This window comes from Geospiza fortis, unplaced genomic scaffold, assembly GCF_000277835.1.
Source record: "Geospiza fortis unplaced genomic scaffold, GeoFor_1.0 scaffold428, whole genome shotgun sequence".
In the NCBI taxonomy this organism is placed as follows: Eukaryota; Metazoa; Chordata; class Aves; order Passeriformes; family Thraupidae; genus Geospiza; species Geospiza fortis.
In genome coordinates this window covers 267060-281092 of record NW_005054409.1, presented here as the reverse complement: position 1 = coordinate 281092, position 14033 = coordinate 267060, and the positions used below count along the sequence as shown (strand labels likewise).

The following is a 14033-nucleotide window of genomic DNA, read 5'->3' as shown; positions in this document are numbered from 1 at the left end:
AAGAAAAGTGCCTTTAATAAAAGATGCTTGAGACTCACAGCTTAACATCACTTTCTATATGAATAGTTTCTGTTCATTGACTTGCTAGATATCAAAGCTGAATTCCTAAAGAAATCATAATCACTCCTGATTTCAGCTCTCTTGTCTATAAAATGCTGTAAAATGCAAAGCTGTGTTAATTAGAGTTACTGCTTAACTGCAAACAGTGCAGTTAGGTGTGCTCTGAGGTTACTGTGCCCTTGTGCAGTGTCATTGGGTGGTTTGAGGGGAGTTTTTATGCTGGTCTTTCAGAAGATCCTGTTCTTCTGAAGCATAAATTTAGGGTCCATAGACTGTTCTTATAAGAATTTTAAAATGAGATTAATCTTTTGAATATTCATAGAATGGTTTGGGTTGGATGGGACCTTAAAGATATCTGGTTCCAGCCCCTGTCTTGGACAGGGACTCCTTCCTCCCAGACTTGGTTTCTCAGAACCCTATCCAAGTGACCTTGAACACTTCCAGGGATGGGGCATCTACAACTTCTTTGGGCAACCTGTGCCAGGGCCTTGCCAATCCTAACATCTGATCAGTGAAATCCATTGGCATTTATTCCATAAAGAATTTAATACCCCAGCATAGTGTCCAATCTGGTAGATACGTTTTCTGCAGCTGAAAAAGATGTTTAACAAGCTGTGGTTTTATATAAATACATTCCAGATGCTTCTGTCAGACTTCTCTCATCACCATATTGAAATGGCATGTACCTTGCTGGAAACCTGTGGAAGATTCCTCTTCAGATCACCAGAATCTCACCTAAGAACCAGTGTTCTTTTGGTAAGAGAAAACTTGATGTCTTATAGGGGAGGGGTGCCATGTTCTGACTTACAGTAATTACTTCTTTTTGAAACTATTGTCAAGAACTCCAGTTGACCTAAAGACCTCTTCATGTCTTGAAAAAAAAAGTAAGAAAAGGAATTCAATTTCTGAAGTAAAAAGCTATTCCTCTTGAACTACTGGTAATTCAGAGACAGGGCAAACCCAGAGGATGAGGTTGGAAGAATATTGTAGCTATACCTGAACATACCTGAAATAGTGTTTGAGGGGAAAAATAGTGGTGAATAGAACCAAACATGATTTCAACTGGAAGTGAAGACATTTGTGCAAGTGGTGGTTTCTATGCCCTTTATAATGATCTGGGGTTCTAAATGTGAAAAAAAACCACCAAAGTTTATGAAGACACTAAGAGAAGCAGTCCTAGAAATAGAGATTGGGTATTAAGATTAGAATTGGGATCTGTAAGTCTGAAGAAGTACTTGCAAAGACTTAAAAATAACAAGAACTGAATAAATAATAACAAGAACTGAAAAATATATTTACTGACTTGGGAGACAATCCTAAAACTCTCTGTCTAGGGCAAGACACCGTGTCAGACATGGTTGAAGAAAATCTTCAAAGATAGATTCCTTTTCTCTTAAACCAGTATTCTCTCTTCTTGTGCTCTAGTTAATGGAGAAGCAGTTGAATACTTTTGGGTATATTGTTGTACAATTTCTTTTCCACAAAATACTGTTTTTTTCTGAACCTCTTTATATGTTAGAACATCTGTTGAGGTGGTGCAGTCATGAGAGGAAAGAGATGGCAAATTAACTGCCAGTTCCTTGGCTCTTGCTTTTTGTAGCAAGTGTACTTTGTATCTTGAAAGGTTTGAATCTCAATTTTCTAAAGGTTTGCCAGCTGATGTGTTGTATTGTGAAATATATTCCTTTCCATTATCAAGGATTTTTCCCTTGAAAACTCAGTTCCATTATCTTTAAAAGACATTTTGCTCATTGCTATCACTTTATGGCAGTTAATAAAAGTTTTAGAAGTCAGGAAAAATTAAATACTTATACCAGAGCTGGTTTTTGTAACTGACTGCTTTTAGTGTTATGCACTATAAAAATGCTGACTGTTAGATTGGATTGCTGGAATCTGCTGGATGAATGCTAAACATGGCTTAACTATGAAGTGCAAGACAAACCACAAACTCTGTTTGAATTACTGAGGCTTAAAGCCTCACAAGGTTTTGGATAAGTGATCTTTTCTTATTCATTGAGGAGCCAGGAGAAGGTGAAAGATGGCAAATAAGTTTGGACTATCTATTTATTAAGATGTAAAATAGGCTAAATGGAATTATATTCTGCATCCATCTTAATAGCTGCATTTTCTAACATTCCCCTAAAAAACCTACAGAGATTAATTTTGGCTTAAATAGTCTTAAACAAATTGGATCATAGTCTTATGGTACAAGTTAGGGTGAACTGTGGAAAAGATTTCTCTTAAAGCAAACTGATAACAATCTTGTGGTAAAAATCTAAGCAATTGTAAAGCTGATCTACTCTTATGGGTGGAATTAAGGCCTGTTGATCCTCTAAATAATTACTGGTCCTAATCTTTACTGCTGATGATGTATTTTGTAATAACATTCCAAATAGGCTGTATGTCAATGTTGCTTTGTCCTGGCATAGAAGAAAGTCATAGTTGAGAATGGATTTTTAAAGTAATTAAGGGAAAATTACTTATTGAGAAGTAAAGTGTTCTGTAAGGGCATTGCAAATCTAGTGGCACTAAGTAACTTATTCTAGTGATCATATCCTGGTTTTGTGAAACTACTTCATGTTTTGCAGATTATTTAGAGATTCTTCTTTTATTAGGACAATGTTTATTTCTAGTAATGGTCTTCTTGGCAAATCTTTCAAATTCAGTTTCCTTTATGTAATTTAAAATACTAATGTAAACTAGATTTGCTTTAGGATTGATCAGTTGATAAATGAATTACTTGAATTGGATTATTTGAATTGGAACTTTGAAAGGAAGATCAGCTTCATCTTAATCTCTGTTTCTGTAACATAATTGAGTTTAAATGTCAAATTCTTGTATTATACTGTTGTGGTCTTGCTGAAAGAAAATTTGAAATTCTGGTATTAAAAGCTTCCTGATGCATTTTTAATCATTTAACTTAGACAATTGTCTTAAGCTTTAGGGCCAGATCACTTGTGTTAATAAATATACAGAACTTAAGGTACACGGTGGCTTCCTCCTTGGTGTGGCTGCTTTTACTGGTGCTGTTAAAACTGGGAGATGTTGTTTGTAGAGGAGGAGGCTGTGGCAAAGTAAATGCAGTTCATGGAGAACTGTGTTAATTCACTGTAACAATATTCCAGGGAATTAAAAATTTCCATTTTGAACTGTCAGAACGAGTAGCAGGGCAGAGCAGTGCAGGTATTAAAGGGAAGCAAGAGCTGAACAGTTTCAGTATCTTGCTATAATCTGATGTTAAAATGTCAGTTATGCTGAAATGTGTTCCAAAATTGGAATTTTCATGATGCTTAGGTTTTGATTAGTTACTTCTTTCTTTTTTTTTTTCCCCTAATGGTCACTAGATTTTCTTTGAAATGTTTCTGCAATATATGCTACGTGCAGAAAGATTGTGCCACTCACCAGGAGGAAAAAGCCAAAACAGTTTTAATATTTTAAGATGGATATTTAAATGTTGTTTTGGTCAGTTTTTATGAAAGGAAAAACAGAAACCTAATCTTCAAATGTAGTGTTTTACCTGTGTAGTTCTTCATTTTAGCCTAGAAAAATGAGGAGCCAAAATAGCTGATGGGCTTAAAGCACTTTGGACCACAGGTCTTGCTTTTTTCTTCTGAATTGCATCAAGGTTTTTGTCATACAAACAGTGTAGTGTTATGATTTCTCTTTCCTACTTGTCCATTTGATGCCTTAGCTGAAAAAGGACTGAAACAGTTTCCTGAAATGCTGAAGATTTTTAATAAGGAGAGGTTAAGACTAATACAATCCACTTACAGTTAGAGCACACACTCAGGACTGCTCAAAACCCAATAAATGACAATGATGTTGAGACAATGCATATTGTCTCTTCTGGGAAGAAACATTTTAATTATAAGCTATTATTTACAGTATAATGTACAACTTTTTATAACAGGAAAATACACCAGTTGTGTAGGTTTAGGGGGGTTTAAATGTTATTTGCAAGCCCTTTTGCCATTTTCTCTGTTCTGCTTCACTTTGACCCACTTCATTTTTCAGTTTATAATATAGCATGATAAATGCTTTTAAGGCAGCAAAGGTGTATTTTCTCTTGATCTATCTAGAAAAGGTGAAACATTTTCAAAGGTAACATTAACATATATGACATGGTAAAGTTTGGGGATTTTCTACTGTAAGTGTTTTTTCCCCACATAAAACAATTTATGTACTCAGTTGTTAAGTGCTTGTGCATCTGTTAGGTGCTTGTAGGAAAATGTGCTGCTACTGACAGGAATTTCCCATTTGGAAAGGAACAGTCTCCCAGGGAATCAAAGGAAAGACCATTTGTGTCGTGGAAAAGGTTAAGAATGAAATGCCTTAGGGTTGGTGTCAGATGGAGACCTTCCTGGTGATAGATGACTAAATCCAGGAGGAAACTTAGATTATTTGTTGGGTTACTATGTTACACAAAGCTACTGTTCCTCATTGAATCAGCAGCTGAAACTCAGGGTTATGGAGCTGTTTGAGTACATTGACATTTCATTTGAACTGAAATGTCTGCCTTAAAAATGAAATTTTAAATTGTTCAGGTTTAGTGGAAAGGCCACCAGCATGAAAAATAGTGCTTTCTCACAAATAATCAAAGGAGATTTAAACTCTTGGTTGGTTTACTGGACTACATGAAAGGATATACTAGTATTTGTGTGTGTGAAAGAGTACTTACATGTTAATTTTGTTTATCTATTAGGAGTTATAAATTACTGTGTAGCCAACCTCTAGCAGCTAATACAGTTTACACAGGTCCAGTTTCCTGGTGAACCACCATAGAGTGATTGAGAATATATAGGATCACTTACTAAATTACACCTATGTATATATAATTACACAGGTGCATACTAGAAAGTATTTATATAATGGAATTAAGCTCATCTTTAACTGTAAAAATCAGCAGCTTAGAACTGCTTTTTTCATTCTTGTACAGAAATTTTAGATAAAAGAAATTTTTAAACCCCACAAAATAAACCTTGACTTACATATCTAAAGTGAAGTATGGAGAAAAGATTTTATTAAGTGAGGAAAACAGGACAATCATGACAATTAAGCACAGTAATTAGTGCTAAGTCTTACTTGTCTGATTTTTCCTGAAACATTACTTTATGGTAGATACTGTTTTTCTTGCAGTTGATTCTGCTTGGATAAACAGCAGTAATGGAGCATGGAATAAGGAAAATTCTATTGTCTAAATCTTTGGAAATTAATATGAAACCATCAGAAATTCTCTGGAGTTACATGCTGATGTAAAAAATGATAATTCAGTGTGTTTGTGTCAAGCCTTCAATATTTCAGCTACTTTAGTTAAATAAAATCTCGTTAAATAATGTTTTAAACAGAGTTCCTAGTAGTCTTATGAACTATTGATCTGAACAGTAGCATTAAGATTTTGAGTTAAATCTTAAATACTTTTCTGAAACCTTTTTTACCACAGGGGAGCCATTATAAAAATAGGGATCATAAAGAAAAATTACCATGGAAAGAGCAATACAGAACCATATATATGTACTTTGTCTTTTTCTCTCTCTACCCAAGCTTTCAACTCACTTTTCTGCAACCTTTTATATTTTCTGTATCCCAAATGTAACTCTAAAAGCCTTTGGCTTGAAAATATGGTATGTCAGCATCTCTAACAGGTCATTTGCATTTGTTTCCAGGAACAAATGATGAGGAAAAAACAAGCAATGCATCTTGATGCACGCTATGTTACAATGGTAGAAAATGCCTATTACTACTGTAATCCCCCTCCAGCAGAAAAAACTGTGAAGAAAAAACGTCCTCCTTTGCAGGAATATATCCGTAAGCTTCTTTACAAGGATCTCTCCAAGGTCACCACAGAGAAGGTAAATCCTTTCAAAATCTTTACAGTTTTTACTGAAAGTGTTGTAGTAGTAACTTTGGAAAAGATTTGGGGAGGGCTATGGTTTTTCAGTTGTAAAGAAGAGGAATAAAATGATTAAATTTTAATAAATTAATAAAAGGGTTTAATTTCTTTTATTGGAACGTGTAGAAGCTCCGGTTGTGGACTTGTGTTCTCAACAGCATCACATGCTGAACAAAGAAAGAGTGAGATGAGAATCATTGTGTTCTGTACATTGTGTTGGGAGAGTAGAGGACAAAAGGCTTCAGTTAAATACAGACTGTAAGAGCAAGGAAATAATTATGGAACAGCCTTGGACAGCTTGATCAGTAACTCAAGGACAGCAATTGGGTTATGTACATAAAGTTTTCCATAGCCACTGCAGGCCTGGAAGATGCCTGGAAGGGAGAACAAGGTTGTTTGCAGGTGCTAACAGGGGTTCATCCCAGCCAGGAGAGAGGGGGGATGACAGAGAACATCTTAATATTTTACCTGCTAAAATGTGAAGCTTGTCTTAAAATTTGGTTTAGGTCCTGAGACAGATGCGCAAGCTGCCTTGGCAGGATGCAGAAGTTAAGGACTATGTTATATGCTGTATGATCAACATCTGGAATGTGAAATATAATAGTATTCACTGTGTAGCCAACCTCTTAGCAGGGTTGGTCCTATACCAGGAAGATGTGGGAATTCATGTTGTGGATGGAGTGCTAGAGGATATTCGACTAGGAATGGAGGTAAACAATCAGTATCCTTGCTAAACTATACTCATCTACTTATGTTGAAAGGAAAGCTAAAATAATTAATTGTGCTTAAAGAAAGGAATCCTCTTGGATTTTTTTTTTTTTTTTTTGGTCAGGTGACTTTTCTACCTCAGTTACTTGCTTTGTATAGGTTTGTTTAAATTAATAGAATAACTGTACCCAAAAAAATCCAACAAAACCAAACTAACATTACTTAAGACAATTGTTTTGCCTCCCTTATCATAGTAAGGCCATAAAATTTATTCTTTGACAGTGTTGACAGATTTACACAACTTCCAGTAACTTTGGACACCAGTCCATATTTTAAAAGCTGTTGTAATGACAAGATTTCTCTAACTGAAAAGTCATCAGAGATTTAAGATGGAGTGTATGCTAAATGTATTGGAACTTACTAGCTGACCAGCTTTCATAACTACTTTTTAATGTTTTCTTTCATGTAATGGATGTAGCCACAAATAGCCATCTTTTATTATAAGAAGTTCTGTCAACTTCTTTGGACACTTTTTTCCTTTGTAAAAGGTTGGTTGGGTTTGGGTTTTTTTTATTTGGTTGGTTGGGTTTTTTCCTAAGAAATTCTGTCAATGTTTTTATACCCTTTTTTCCTTTGTAAAATGTTGGTTGGCTTTGGGTTTTTAAATTTTCTACTGTGTCTGCATGATAGTGAATTTTCTTGTTCTTTTTTGATAAAGGTTAATCAACCAAAGTTCAACCAACGGCGGATCAGCAGTGCCAAGTTTTTGGGGGAGCTTTACAATTATCGAATGGTGGAGTCAGCTGTAATATTCAGAACTCTGTATTCCTTTACCTCTTTTGGAGTGAACCCTGATGGCAGTCCTAGTCCACTGGACCCTCCAGAACATCTTTTCAGAATCAGACTTGTTTGTACTATCCTTGATACCTGTGGGCAATATTTTGACAGAGGATCCAGCAAGCGGAAACTTGATTGCTTCCTTGTATATTTTCAGGTATTCTAAATTTTATGCAGATCTGTAAAGTTCTTTAACAAGCTAAAATAAGTCAGTCTGGTACATGTTTATTTCATTGCTCTCTAGCACTGTAATTTGTAGAATCTTGTCTGGTAACAGTTTTAGTTTCAAGTGTTTTGTTATGTTGAGCTATACCAAAATGATCTGGAGGCACTCAGTGCTCACATTGGGGTTTTCTGAACTTCAAGAAGAGATTATTTAGGCTGCTGTCCCCAGCTAATGGTTTTTGTAGAGAAAGAGGAATCAGATACTTCTCAGGCATGCATGGTGAAAGGAGGAGAGGTAATGGGCACAAGTTGCAGCAAAGAAAGTTCTGACTCAGTAAATGTAATGAAGTGGGGAAATTATATCATAATTTGAAATGAGGAATTCCAGACCATGAAATTCATGCTAAAACTTGCTGGATCTAATTTTTTTTCCTTCTGCTTTTCTCTATAATTTTTATTAAAACAAGGGTATTTAAAATTAAGGTGATAACTTATTTCAAACTATACAAATTACTCATCTGCATGCAAGGTGTAAAATGGTGTTTTGAAGTATAGAACCTCATAATGGTTTGGGTTGGAAGGGACCTCAAGGATCACCTTTTTCAAACCCCCTGCCATGGGCAGGAACACCTTCCACTGGACCAGGCTGCTCACAGTATGGTGTGGTCTGATTTTTAAATGCAAAAATAAATGTTTTGGGGGAGACATCATTATATTCCTGTTACACCTAATAATTTCAGCAAGCCTTCCTCTTGAGCATGTCATCTTTTAAGTAAGATTCTGTTATTCATACTTCATTTTCAGATGTAGTTTTTGCAGCACCTTGGTTCTCAAGTTCTACTGTTAGGTTCACTTAAAATCAGCATTAATTTTTTACGGTGTCACTGTAAGAGGTATATGTGAATTTATTGTAAAGCTAACTGGATAAGGCAGTCTAAGCTGGCTGCAGTCTTAAGATATTTTTTAATGATGTTTTCTCCCTTTCCCCATAATATGCCTGTGGGGAAATTAATTTTCTTGAAAATATTTGGGGAAAGGAATTGAAAGCTGGCTGGTTGTTAAATGGTCATCTCTCATAGGAGTTTACCATGGGAAGGCACATTCTTGTCAGGGCTTTTTTGTTCACTCTTCATACTTATAACAGTAGTTATGATTCTTAATGTTTGTGATATCCAGTGTTATCAAACAAGTTTTAGTGCTATCAAAATATCTAATAGTTGTATGAAATAGAATAGTGACGTGAAAGCTTTTGCATTTTTTACTGTACAAACATAGAGTTTTAAACTTCATAACTTAAATTGTTTATAAACATCAATGTGCGTATAATTGATTTCAATATTTGGTATTTCTAGCGCTATGTGTGGTGGAAAAAAAGTCTGGATGTTTGGACAAAAGACCACCCTTTTCCTATAGACATAGACTATATGATCAGTGATACACTGGAACTGCTGAGACCAAAGATAAAGCTCTGCAATTCTCTGGAAGAAGCTGTCAGACAGGTGCAAGACTTGGAACGAGAATTCTTAATAAAATTGGGTAAGAAAATGTGCAAGGGAAGTTAGGTATTTTTGACAATTCCTGTCGTTCTTTAAATTGTCTCTTTATGGTGGTAGGAGGTAACTTGTTATTGTTATGATCATTTATTCTCATGATAGAAACATTTTTGTACCTTCTTTGCATGTTTCTTTCTAATCATACCATACAGAATCTCCATAACTCTAAAGTAATAGATGTTGTAAAAAATTGTATGAATGCTCTTAATATAATAGTATTTGGAGAGCAGAAGTGTGTGTATATGTATTAATTTATGGAGTCATATGGTGTGAATTATGAACCAAGTATGAGGAAGAAAATCATTAATCAGAAAAATGTAATAATCACACTAATTTCAGGAGAAAACAGTTGGGCTGGCAGCACACTTCAGTTGAAAATATACTGATTAGTGAGTATTTAAACAGTTATCATCATATTAACTTTTAAACCTCTTGTATGTATCCATTCTTAGAAAATGTTGGATACTGCTGTGCTTATTGTTAAATGGAGTTCTTTTCTAATCTTCCATTTTTATTTGAAAACAAACTTGTTCATTAAAAGATTTTATATGCAAATTTTACACTTTTTAAGTGTTAATTAGAGCACTTCACCTACTTGGACACATTCAGTTTTTAAGAATACTCCTTTCATTCAGTGGGATGAGTATGTCTAATAGCCACATAAAAGGTTGCAGCTTCTGTTTTAGGAGGAACGTTTTTTAAAATAATGCTGTTTATTTAATTGACATGCCTTGAAATTCCCTATGTAGTAACTGAAAAGCAGATTAGAATTCCCCTATGGTGTGATCTAAACGCATGGTTTTCACGCTCTCAAAGTGATAGCCAAGAAGAAATATACAATAAGTTATATAAACTGTAATATTCTTTTGAAAGATACTCAGCACTTCCTTCCTACAAATAACAGGAGCTGCACAGAACTTTACACTGATGGCTGACCCTAAGTGCAGTTGGTCTAATGTCAGAAAAGGAATGACAGCCTGAATAGTGACAGTATTGACTCCTCAGTAAATTCCTAGAGAAACTAGTGGTGTAGAGTCTAACATCAACAGTCCTCTGGAGGATTAAGTAGCTTTGTAAATTAAGAAAAGAGAAAAAAAAGAATGTATGAGAACAGTAGTGTATACTGGAAGTTTGGGGATTTTGCACTGGATGACTTAAACATTGCAATAGTCATTCTCTAAAAACAGATCTTAATTATTTTCCTGAATCAGAACCATGCTCAATTCTTGAATACATCCTAATTGAAATTTATAACTAAGACTAAACTGGACACTGAAACACTGGAAAAAGCTAAGACTAATTTTTCACTGTGGAAATGGTACAGATAATGGTATTAGATTGAAGGATGCCTTACTGAAAGAAAGGAGATATTTATGTTTGATGTTTTACACACAGAGTAAACTAAAACATCTTGAGGGGCAGAAGGCAAGCAGGTCAGCAAGAGAAACTGTAAGATGAACTAAACACACAGTGTAAGAATGTCAGACCTGTCTGCAAGGAGGATGAGCACACCAGACTGTACTTGTGGAAGAGACTTTGCTGTCCCAGAGATTTCATACAGGCACCTACATCCTCATGGCTTCAAGTACACCCTCAGAGCATTAGGAGAGAGTCATAAAGGTTTATTATAGGCTGAGAAAATTGTTGTTTCAAAACTGTTAATTGACAGTAGAGGGAAGTACTGCAGCAAAGACTTCAGGGGCTTCATATCTCTGGTTCTGCTGGTTTTGTGCAGTCTGTAGTTTGGAACTCAGATTTTGTTGCATGTGTCAGTAGGGTCCACATTTAGTTTGAGGATGTTTTGAGGTAGTTTGCACAGTTTCTTCTGTTCTCTGGGAGATTTTAAACATTCTCTCTAAGGTGTTCCTCCTTTTCTGACAGGACATTATTACCCTTGATGTCTAAGCTAACTATATAGGAAACATTTCATTCAGAAGTCAGATATTATAAGTTGTAATGCTCAGTAACAGTGGACTTTTGATGTGATCTTCCACATATAACTTGAGTGGTTATATGTGTTCTAATGTTCTAAATCTTTCTCTTTTGCAAATTTCAGGAATTGTGAATGACAAAGATTCCAAGGATTCCATTACAGAAGGAGAGAATCTGGAAGAGGATGAAGAAGAGGAGGAAGGTGGAGCAGAGACAGAGGAACAATCTGGAAATGAAAGTGAAGTAAATGAGCCTGAAGAAGAGGTGAGCTTAATCATTACCTTGCCTCATGTAAAAGAAGTGATTTTGATTGCTCGTTACTTTCTGAAGCCCTTCTAAGTCAGAGCTAGCAGGTGAAATCTGGGTGTGCACAGCCCAGTCAGTACTGTGAGGATATTCCCATCCCAGTTCCATGTATGTGGAAAACTGAGGGTCTGAGGCTTATTCCTTTATTCTGGCAGAAACTTGAACCTGACAGCTTTGCTCAGGGTATGTGCTGCTTCTCAGCAAGAAGATACCTTCAGCTTTTGGCATGAAAAAAACTCACTTTCAGATGACTTTCTTTATCTGTTTTAGAAGCAAATGTATTGACTAAATGTCAAAGCAGTCATTAGGAAAAAATAACAGGTGTTCAGAGTATGTCTATGCAATATGAATAAATAAAAGATTTATGGAGCATAAAGCCTTCCTTGTTTACTGTGCTAATAATATTTTCAATCAAAAGTGGTGGAGCCAATAAAAAAACCCACAAGTACATAGAAATTCTGGCTTGTCACTATGACACAGCAAAGCTGACGTGATAATGGTGTTGTTACAAGAAAATGAGTTCATCAAGGAAATACAGAACAGTTTTTCTCCATCTGCTTGGGCTGGTTGATTTATTAATAAGCTTTCTTTCAATAGAGGTCTCTCAGCATTAAAGGTCCTGAAGTTTGTGCCTTCACCCATGAATTAGTATCAATAGAATCAGAAACAGTTGCAGCATGAGGAAGGCACCTCTGAAGATCTTTGTATTTCCCTTCTTTGAACTTCATGAGTTTTTGCCAGTCCGTTCCTCCAGCTTGTGGAGTTCCCTCTGAGTGGCAGCATGGCAGCCACCAGTGCCAGTTTTCTGCTGTACATTTGTGGAATTAGTAATGAAGCTGAGTGAGTTCAGACTGAAACATTAAATAAAAATCAAACAAATTTACAGAGACTTAACTAACCAACACGAGGAGTTTAGGAAAATGTTTGAGGAACCAGCTGTCCTTCTTGTTTAAAATAGTCAGCAGTTAACATTGGATATTTCAGGAGGGCTCTGACAATGAGGAAGAAGAGGGTGAAGAAGAGGAGGAAGAGAACACTGATTATCTTACGGACTCCAATAAGGAAAATGAAACTGATGAGGAGAATACAGTATGTATTGAGCTGGAGATAAGTGAATTGAATTTGCATCTTTGGTTTTCTTTACTCAATGTTTTTTGCCAGTGCTTCTCATTACATATCTGGAAAAATACAGCAAAGACACTTCCTGCTATTCTTTCAAATACATTTTATAGCTATTTTCATGTATGCATACTTTGGTTATTACCTTTTGAAAATTTTTATGCTGTCAAATTTGCTGCAACTTGTTTTCTTAAGGCTGTGAGCTTTCACAGGTAGCTAGACTGGAAAATATTGTGTAAATGATGGTTTTGCAATGCCAGCAATAGTAGCAGACTGGTAGGATCCAACAAAGTAACCAGTTACACTCCACTAGATCTCAAAACAGAAAAGGAGACAAGCCAAGAAGTGTGAAATTCCTACAATACAAATTTGGGATTGACAGATTATAATGTTTGCAGCTAAAGAATCCAACAGGCTGAGCCTGAATTGCAGTTACATAGTAAGGAAATAATGAACATTATAGAACAATGTGTTACAGTGCTGACTTCTGACATTTTTGTTGTCATGTTGTGCTTTCCAAATAATTGAAGGGTAGCCTTTGCCCTGAAAATATCATCTAACTTTATGGACTTAAAGGAAAATTGAATTAGAATAGGTGTGTTAAGGATAGAGGCTTTTTTTTATTGTTGCCACATCTTGTATGTGTCCATGCACCCACACACACACACACACACGAGTCTGTCAGAATGTTATGAGTGACCACAAATCAGCAAATATGCCTTTCAGGAAAATCATCAAGGCTGAAAACTTCTTTCTTGAACAATTTGGTTCTATAAACCTTTTGATTGTGTATGATACAGAAGCAATAAGGATATTTTCCACCTTTTTCTAGACTGTTATAGAAAAAAGTGTTTTCTGTTTTCTAGAATGTTCATACTTCTGAAACTAATGTAGTGGATGATTTTTTCCCATTGCAATAGGAAGTAATGATTAAAGGAGGAGGACTGAAGCATGTCCCTTGTGCAGAGGATGAGGACTTCATTCAGGCCTTGGATAAAATGATGCTGGAAAATCTTCAGGTATAAATAGTTATTTTCTTAATTTGATGTACAGCTAAGTGTAGTTGATTTTTTTCTTAAAGTAAATAAGTGATTAATGCTTAGGTTACCATACTAAAGGAATGAAGACTTTTTTTCCTTTGTTTTGGCTTCTTCTCTGAAGATGACTTGTTTGGCTTTTAGTAAAATAGCTGTTTCTTGTATTGTTTGCCCAGTGAATGCATGATACACTGACATATATTTTACAGAATGAGTAATGAATGCATCAGATACTGTGCAAAACTTCTGACTTTATCTTAGGTTTTAATAGGTTTAAAATGCAGATACATTTAAATTTGCATAAGCTTTTTAGTACTTTGTTTTCTTAGTCACATCTGGTAAATATTTCAGTACTGAGTATAGCAAGCCCTGTATAATAAATGTATTAATAAGATGTACAAAAAAAATAATCTCGAATTAAGAATA

The 14033-nt window shown here is 35.4% G+C and overlaps 1 protein-coding gene across 1 annotated transcript in view; it reads left to right on the top strand.

Annotated features, from left to right (window-relative positions):
- UPF2 (UPF2 regulator of nonsense mediated mRNA decay) overlaps positions 1-14033 on the top strand; it is a 48719-nt gene that overhangs the window by 18522 nt on the left and 16164 nt on the right. Inside the window, exons 10-17 of the mRNA XM_031061322.1 lie at positions 700-816; positions 5724-5909; positions 6457-6660; positions 7377-7652; positions 9013-9196; positions 11270-11409; positions 12436-12540; positions 13491-13589. Coding sequence (XP_030917182.1) covers positions 700-816; positions 5724-5909; positions 6457-6660; positions 7377-7652; positions 9013-9196; positions 11270-11409; positions 12436-12540; positions 13491-13589 — 1311 coding nt within the window. The remainder of the gene's footprint in view (positions 1-699; positions 817-5723; positions 5910-6456; positions 6661-7376; positions 7653-9012; positions 9197-11269; positions 11410-12435; positions 12541-13490; positions 13590-14033) is intronic.